Raw genomic sequence first — 9,539 nt, 5'->3', positions numbered from 1 at the left:
CTTTTGGATGGTGGCCCACTTTGAGGGCCAGCAGAGCAGCTTCTGTTTAGGAGGTGAGCAGCAAAGCTCTGGGAGAAGACCCTGGCTTACTCAGCTGCAGCAGTTCCAGTGGGGAGGGGACAGCAGGCACTAAAGGTGTGGAGGAGGCGAGGTCACTGAGGATGCAGACTCAAGCACACAGGACACTTCTGTGCCCCACAGGCCATGTCTGTGGTGAATCTGAGTGCTGAGTTGGGGAGCTGGGAAAGCAGGATCCTGGCTTCCTCTGGGTCTGAGCCTGGTGCATAGTCATAGGAATGCTCCTGCTAGGAGTCAGCAGGCAGGAAGGCTCCAGCAACCTCATTGGGTTTGACACAAGTGGTACTCGAGTTTATATCTTAAGACCTTACATTTGTCTATGACTTGCTGAGATGGTTACCAGAGAGAACTGGGCAGGAACATTGAGTTTAGGTCTTAAATTCAACAAAAGCTACTGTTGGATAAATACAATTCTTTCTAAAATAAAACACTAACAAAGATGATTCTTTTTATTTTCCTCTTCTATTTTTTTTCAGGTTAGTTCTTAGTTTTTATTTTGTTTACATCTCAAAGAAATTAAAGAAGTGTGTTATAATGGAGAAATGGAACCAAACTTCAAAGGATTTTATTTTGTTGGGGCTGTTACCCCCAAACCAAACTGGCCTATTTCTCTTGCTCCTTATCATATTTGCATTTGTTCTTGCCTTGGTGGGGAACTCATCTTCTTGGTCCCCCAGCTTTACACCCCATGTACTTTCTCCTCAGCCAGCTCTCCCTTATGGACCTGATGTACATCTCCACCACTGTCCCTAAGATGATATATAACTTCCTGTCTGGCCACAATAGCATCTCCTTCCTGGGCTGTGGTGTGCAAATGTTCTTCTTTATAAACATTGCATGTTCTGAAGGCTTAATCCTGGCCTCCATGGCCTATGACTACTTTGTGGCCATCTGCCACCACCTCCACTATCCTGTCCGCATGAGTAAAATCATGTGTTTGAAGATGATCATAGGAACCTGGATACTGGGGTCCATTCATTCTCTGGCATATACCACCTATGCCCTTCATCTTCCTTATTGCAGGTCTAGGGCCATCAATCATTTCTTATGTGAGATCTCATCCATGATGCCTCTGGTCTGTATGGACTCCTCGGACTATGAGTACATGCTGTTTGTGAGTGCAGTCCTGTTTCTCCTCCTTCCTTTCCTTGGCATCATGGCCTCCTATGGACGGGTCCTTTTTGCTGTCTTCCACATGCACTCAAAAGAGGGGAGAAAAAAGGCCTTCACCATGTGCTCCACACATTTAACTCTGGTGATATTTTACTACACACCTTTTGTCTACACTTATCTCTGGCCCAAGAGTGTCCGCTCACCCACAGAAGATAAGAACCTGGCTATCTTCTACACCATCCTCACCCCAATACTCAATCCCATTGTCTACAGCCTGAGGAACAAGGAAGTCCTGGGGGCCATGAGGAGACTGTTGGGGGATGCACTTCTCCAGGAAAAAATGATCATGGTTGTCCATGCTTTTCTGGATTGCCTCTTTTGACACAGACTGTAACTATCTCAAGCACTGCTGACATATGGATGTATAATATGATACACACATATAAGTAGATTTCTACTAAGATATGCATGAGTAAAATTAATTAGATGATACATGGATTATAATATATAAATATAATAATTACTACATGTGTTAGAGAGAAAATGTTTTTGTTAATTTTACTACTAACAAATTAATCTTATTTTATATATAAAAGTATACATTTCTTTTTTCATATACTAATATTAATGAAATATTTTTTCTCATGTTGACAATTATAATTTTTATATATTTTACATGAATTATTACTGTGCTTGAATAACTTATTTTCATTCTAAATTTGCATAGCCTTGTGGGAGTTTTAGAACCCATACCAACTTGCACTTAACATATTTCAAATGTCCCAAGATCATATTTGCCAGTGTCTATGGACAATAGGACCTCTTGGTGACTTGCACTCTTCTCCTTTAGGAACTGATATGCCTTATTCTTCTATGTTCCTTTATTCGGGATAAAGAATTCTACTCTTATCTCTTTTTAAAAAACCTCTTGTTTTCTTTTAATTTTAGTTTAAATGCTTGTATTAAAATGAACTTCAAGTGGCCCCTAGGGTCCAACATTATTACATCTCTAATTTTTCTTGTTGCACATAATATGGAAAACACATTCTTTCTTTGATACTATACTTTTCTTTCATTGTCTTTTTAAAATTTTTTGATGCATTAAAAATTTTTGGTCCTTAACTTGAGTAGAAGATGGATCTTGGTTCTTATCACCAGTGGCTCCTCTGAGCAGCTCTTTGGGGTCTTCTTTCTTACCATCTGGGGTGTCAACACAGTGTGCCTCTCTCAGGTGCATGGCTGTCCCTCCCCAGCCTCACAGGCAGCCTGTGTCTGCAGGTATCACTGTGTCCCATCCTTTTTTATCTGTCTGCCTGTCAATTCCATAAGTCATCAGCCACATGCCCAGCTCTTTCCTAAATGTAACTCTCCATCCCATGTCCTGTCCGATTTCCCCAAACCCGGGCTTATGAGCTGTCTTGAGGTCCCTTGACCTGACAGTCCTGGAGTGAGTCAGCACATCTAGCTGAGGTGTGACTGGTGATAACTTCTATGAATTCTATCTCATGAATGTGCTTGGCATTGTTTTTGATGTACACATTCAGCCTCATTCCTCTGTCTGTCTGAAGATTTTTTGGGCCACCAGATATTTTCAATGTTTTTCTTTTCTTTTTCAGCAGGGATTCCTTTTTTTATTCTCTTTTGTTTAAGAACCAGGGCTGAGACAATCAGATGCAAATGTTAGATTGCATATAACTCAGAAATCCTATGGAAAGTAAAGAGAAGGATAATAGTGATGGAGGAGGATGATCTCATCTTTAAGTATTTAGGAGTAAATGAAAGAAAAATTTATAATCATTTAGATCTGAAGCAATGATATTGAAGGGTTCAGTTTAAGGCCCAAATGCCTATGGCCTCCAATTTACAGGACACTTGTATGCACACTGTGTTACCTCAAATGATGCAAGCACTCAGTATTAGAGACTGCAAAAGCATCTACTATAGGAAGTAACTGCTCTTCTTCCCGACTTTAAAGAGAAGTAATAAAATGAGTTGTAGTGTTGAGGTAAATCATATAACAAAAAATTAATCATTACTATAGTCCACATTATCACACTGCTGAACCACATTGTGAAGAGAAAGATAATCTTCCTTCAAAAGAAGATTGGAAAAAAGTACTCATTTGTTTTTTTCCTAAATAAAGTTCTCCTAAATTAATATATGATATGATATATATATATATATATATATATATATATATATATATATATATATATATATACACATACACTGTGCATTAAAAAATCATGCAAAGAGACACCAGGTACTATAAAATCTTTCTGTCACAGTTGGAGGTGAAAAAATGAATGACATAAAATAAAATATAAAGACTATAGTTTAACAGCTGTTTTACAAATGACTGAAATGATGCATAAACCATAGGAAATGGGGTACTGTGAGGTGAAGAGCAACTGGGTAATTTTCCCCAAGAGGCATCAGGGTTCAACAATTAAGACCACTTTGAGTAGAATCTGATAATGTGGTAGAAGTTAGGGAAATGTTAACACTGCTAACTCCTTCTACATGACATCTGCTAATGTCAGGAACTTCCTGGTAAGAAGAGCCTCTGGGTACAGTTATATGACAGTGGGCATTAACATAATATTTTCCTGAGCCAGAGGACCTAGAAGGGTAAAGGATTTCAGAAAGTCATTTCTGAATGTCTTGGAGTTCTCCATATTTACAGGCAGTAAAGAGTTAGTGGCATGAAAACTTACTTTATCTCTGATCTTTGTAGGAATGTCAGCATAAAACTCAATTAAAAAATAGATGAGTGTCTAACAAAGGATTTCTATCTGAGAGTAAAATTAGAATTGCACTGCAGGATAGTGCTGCATGAACAGTGTATGTTATGGTGTCTGGAGAACACAGGAAAGGTTGAGGGTTTATTAAGAAGAGTAATCTTCAGGAGTTATTCAGGAACCTGGCAAACTCTGAAAAATGAGTCCAGCAGCAAATTGTAAAACTACACTAAATATAATGTCAGCAATTGCATCAAAGGATGCTAAGAACAGAATTAGAGTCTCAAAGCAAAGGGCTTGGCCTTCTGAGGCAGTTCCCAGAATAGTCTTTCTAGCATCTCAGCTGTGCCTTATCTGGACATTCCAGGAGGTGGTCTGTCTGTCTCTTTAGCAAGCTCAGCTTCCACATTGGCAAGAGGGGCCTCATGGAGCCCATTACTGATATTATAGAACACATTCCCTCCAGTTTTTTTCCACTAAACTAAGTTCAGAGAGATGCACAAGTTTCCCAAGGCCATAGTGTTTCTGAGAACAGTGGCCAGGCTCCTGGTTTCCTCCATTATTCACTGCCTAGAATGAGAACAGGGCTTGCACTCAGCACCTCTGCTAAATTCAGTATCCTTCAGGTTCTTTCCAAGGACAGCAATCGATATGAACAACAGAGTTTGTACCTTAGTGCATTCAAGCTGTGATAACATGACTTCCTAAGGTAGGAAGCATAGAAGCAATGTAAATCAATTCCTCATGGCCCTGGACGCTATGAAACCCACTATCATGAGGGCTGCAGATTCAGTGCATGGTAAGGGCTGTGTCCTTGTTAAACATGGTGCTTTCTTGCTGCATCCTTACATGGTGGAGGGTGAACCAGCTCCCACCCAGCTATGTTCCAAAAGTACTGATTCCATATATGATACCTGAGCTTTATGACTGAATAGACACCTTCCACACATTCTACCTCCTATAACATTACTTTGGGGTTAGGATTGTGGCATGTTTGTTTGGGAGAGGACACAAACCTTCCCACCATAGCACATTCTCACCAGTACCCGGGTTTACATAATGTTCTTCCTTTCTTACCCTCTGATTCTACCCTTCCCAGGGCAGTTTCAGAGGGTTCTACCTATTCATCCACATCCATCTTCAAAATAGAAGGGCCAAGTTTATGTTTTATGGCTGTGCTATTGCCATGTTGAAATTTTAAATGATTTTATCTGGGCAATGCACGAAAGTTGAGGGGCTAAGCTGGTGGCAGCATTGCTTACCGTTGAGTTCAGAAGCAAGGCTCACACACTTACTCTCAAGCAAACTGTTGACAGAGATATTAGTTTTTCCTTTTCATGAACACAAACACAGTTCTTGGAGAAGCTCATGGTTTCACTGAACCCTCTTGAGACACAGGGTTGGGACTGGGTTCAGATGATGGCAGCTAGGGCAGCAAGACCATAAGATTTAGACACTGACACTTCCTGATCTCAAGAGTTGCTAACAGCTAAATTTTCAGTGTGGTGTGGCATACAGGTAGATATTTAGTCCAGTGGAAAATAGTAGAGCAAAGAAATAATCCCTCCCATACGTGACCAAATTATCTTTGAAAAGGGATCCATGAAGATCTACGTGGGAAGGAAAGTCTTTTCTATAAAAGTTGATGGGAAGATTGGTTATTATTTTGAAAATACTGAATCTTCATATTTACCTTATACCACATAGGAAAAAAAAAACAAGTCCAAATCGATTAAAGATCAACATGTAGAAGCTAAAAAGTGTTGAATAAAAGTATAAAGGCCAACTTAATATGTTGTCCTACACAGTGATTTGGTGGATATGATGCCAGAAGAACAAATAACACAAGGAAAAATAACAGAGTCAGTGATAATGCTGCACGCAGCACAGGGAGTGACTTCTAGCACCAAGTAAGAAGTGAAATGCAGAAGACAGGACACCCACACCTTAGACAGTGTAGACCAGAGAGTGAGCAAAGAACCCAAACAGGCTTTGTTTTCACCCAAGAAGACACACAAATGGGTAATAAGACCATTAAAAATGCTCACCATCAGGGATTACTAGAGAAATGCCCATGAAACTCAGAATCAGACACCCTTTCACACATTCAAGAAACAATGCAGAATATATGTTCTGAGAAGGGTGTGAGAAGTTGGAAACATTGTATAGCCGTATGGCTATTTGAAGTGATATTGCCCTTGTGGAAAAAAGCAGCTGGTGCTGATGGCTGTGCTCACCATGAATGCCCTTGAGACGCCACAGAACAGAACACTCAAAAGTGGTAAGATATACACTTTATCTTAGTTTCTCACCTCCACCTTAAAGCCAAAACATTTAATAAGCTGAACATTTTCAAATCTTATTCCCCCAATGTATTTAGTAAAATCAAGGCAGGATCCTGAGTCTGTATGCAGCAATTGATATTCCATGACAGTAGGCTGCTGATAATTTGCAAAGAAAACTTGAGGAGGAAAATTATTTTTGTAAACGTTATTCTGAATTAATTTGAGGCCAGTGAATTACAAAGACACTATTCTGTATAATTTATATAAAGAGCTTAATTTGTTTAGTTATTAGCAGGTAAAAAAGAGTATTTGAAATTAGTAACTCAACTGACACTATAAACCTCTTTCATTTGTGTTTTATATCTGTGTGCCAAGGACAAACTTGCCATGAGACAGTCAATATTGTCCTGATTTATTGTTCTGGGAAAGGAGAAGGACAATTGATATTATTCTTGTGTGTAATGCTTATTTGAACAACTTCTTGCATCCTGTATATCTGGCTTTATTGTCCCTTACCTTGAACTTGGCCAGATCACAGATATCTTCATGAAAAATAGTTCTGACTACCTGAGAATTTGTGTTATTTTCATTAGAAAATTGTTCTTACTCAGAGAATATTTTGACAGAGAAGCACCTGAATAAGTTTATTACTCTGTAGATCAAGCTGAGGACACACATATTCTACATAAGGATTAATATTCTTAATTACTGCCTGCTTCAAAATGAAGAATGTGTCTCCACATTTTGAGACACAGTGCCTCATTTCATTGCATAGACCTCTAATCCTCTACTTTTAATTAGAGTTAAAAATGGGATAATGAAAATGCCTGATTTTAGTGATTCATATATTGATAAAGTATAGATTTATCAAAGGCATCATCATCATCATTGGGATGAATAAGTGAATCACAGAGATTTAAACATGTACTCAAGAATACACAGGGTCCTAAGATAGGAACTGGGGATCAAGGGGGAGAGAGTTCTCAGAGTCCAGGTAATGCAGCTTCCATTGAAGCACAGATGTTCTCCCTATAAACTCCTCTCTTGGATCAAAATGCTCCTCAAAAAAGACCATTTCAAAGTGAGTGTGGTGTTATTAAATATGGTCTGATTATCTGTATAGATGCAGCAAGAGTGTAATTTTCCATTAGAGCCTCCTTAGGTTGGCTTGCAGGAATTTTTTCTAAGAAATCTGTTTGTACTTTGAAGTCTCTAAATAGAATGAACTGATCAAGAAATATTTAACACATAAATAAGTAAATGCCTTCCTCTAAGATCCTTATCACTCTCCACCATGCTTAGCAGAAATTGAAATTGCTTTTTTTCTTCTTCACCTGAAATATCCTGAGGGTCCTGACCTTGCAGAGTGAAGCAGGAATCAGGTCAGTTTTACCACGAAGCTTTAGGTTATGGATTCTGTAGGTCCAGAGGCAGTCCTTAAGAAAGCTGGTTGCAGCTTCATCTGGCCACCAGCAAGAGGAATTATCATGCATGAACCTCAGCTACCTAGAGTTGACAGCACTGTAAAGTGACTCTTCTGGAATCTTGAACAGATAAAACAAAGAGTGCTCATTAGAATGAATGTTTTGTGTCTACTTTGACATCTATAACAGTAATTACCATCTATATAGGAATGCTTTTGTAGAATTGCTGTCTTCATTAATATTCTCAAAAATTAGTTTTATTATCTTTCTGCATGTGTAAGAGAGTAATAGTATCGCTACTATTGCTGATATCACCCAGCTCAACATTGCTTCTTGTTGATCCTCAGGTTCTTACTTACAAAACAGAAGGATTTGGTAGACATGACCTAACACCCCTACAGCTCCTCATCCTGTTCTGGAATGACTGAGCTTATCCCTCTTGAGACTAATTCTGGGCAGCAGGAGAGAGTGATAGCTGAGTGGGTTGGCTGATTTATTCCACACTTCAACCAAGTTCACCTTGAAGCTAGAAAAGTCAGGTGAAATGACCAAGTTTCTCTCCCAGGGGCTTGGACCCTAGGGATCCATTAGAGGAAGAAGGACATGTAAAGCTCGAAGGAGGAAGGTTCTGTGCATCAGAGGCAGCAGTTCATCCTTTTGTCCACTCTTCAGAAGTAAGTGTGGCATATTTGAGTCTGTTTTACTGGAACAAGGAAAGAGAAGAGGGAGATGACTGAACAAAGCAATACGGAAGCAGCTCTCAAGGTGAGGAGCTCTGAGAGTTCAGCATAAGAGAATACTAGACGTGGGAGCCGTGGGCACTGAGTATGTTCTGAGAACTCCCTCCTGGTGCCTTTGGCTCTTCACATCAGGAGAGCTGGGTGAGATACAGGCCGGCTGCTCAGTGTCAGGACCTAGTTGTTTAGCCTGGCAGAGTTTAAGCACAGCTTGGGGTTTAGACATTTTAAAGAATTCAATGGACTATTTGGAGGGAATGTTGTAAATAAAATTATTTCTATTTCTCTCAAAACTTAGTCCCAGATTTCAGATGATATAAGTCAAAATACTATCATTGTACTAAGTTAATTTGGGTTACCTTTAACAAAAAGATATTTTGGAGACCAGGTTTTCTTATCATAAAGAAACATTTACTTTGCACAAAGAATAGGCCATGCCATAACAAATTGTAAAACATATGAGTCAATTTAAGTGTAAAATCAGTTGATGTGAACCTGTTAAAATTCCAGAATGTGATGCTCTCTGGGAGTGTGATCTCCATTTCACTGGTCTTCTCTGTTTAAGGTCTGAATTTCTGAGTCTTCTCCACTAAAAGTATGAAAGGAAGAAAAGGGAGTGAGACCTACTCTGTGCTAAACACAAGTGCTCAGTTAATAGCATCATCCCAGATCTCAGGTGTGGTTGTTAGGGGTGAGTTAGCTGAGACATGGCTTATTGGTCATGGGCTGATTGTCTGTAACTCTTTTTCAAGGACACTAAGTCTCATCATAATAATTATTATTGCTTTCTTGTAACTTTTGCAAAATGAACTCAGCCACCTACATTTGCTGCAGTGATGTGTGTTGGATTCTGTCAAGTGAAGGATATTTCTTTCAACTCTGAGTATTTGAGCAGTATGCCCTGTAAAATGATAAAGGGAGACCATCATCCTGACACCCTTGTAGTCACAGAAGCAGTACTTCCCAGGTTTTAGTGTAACCAAGAGAGTGGGGTTTCAAGAAATTCTGGCACATGAAATAAGGTCCAATACCCAATAAAGAAAGTTGCTGGTCATCCATGGAAATAGACCGTCATATGTAACTCCAGTTTCCCGGATCCTAAAATTAGAAATGAATGGGGTACTGAAGTGAATAATCTCATCTCTTGTCTGACAGTATGAA

At 39.2% G+C, this 9,539-nt stretch overlaps 1 protein-coding gene across 1 annotated transcript; it reads left to right on the top strand.

Annotated features, from left to right (window-relative positions):
* Nucleotides 1-766: 766 nt before the first annotated feature.
* On the top strand, nucleotides 767-1,573 carry LOC143400250 (olfactory receptor 2L13-like). Its single transcript, XM_076857548.2, has one exon. The coding sequence runs from the start codon at nucleotides 767-769 to the stop codon at nucleotides 1,571-1,573; it is 807 nt and encodes a 268-aa protein (XP_076713663.2).
* The last annotated feature ends 7,966 nt before the right edge of the window (nucleotides 1,574-9,539 follow it).

Source organism: Callospermophilus lateralis, chromosome 5, assembly GCF_048772815.1.
Source record: "Callospermophilus lateralis isolate mCalLat2 chromosome 5, mCalLat2.hap1, whole genome shotgun sequence".
Taxonomy (NCBI): Eukaryota; Metazoa; Chordata; class Mammalia; order Rodentia; family Sciuridae; genus Callospermophilus; species Callospermophilus lateralis.
Note: the sequence above shows the minus strand (reverse complement) of the source record. Positions and strands in the feature narration are given on the sequence as shown.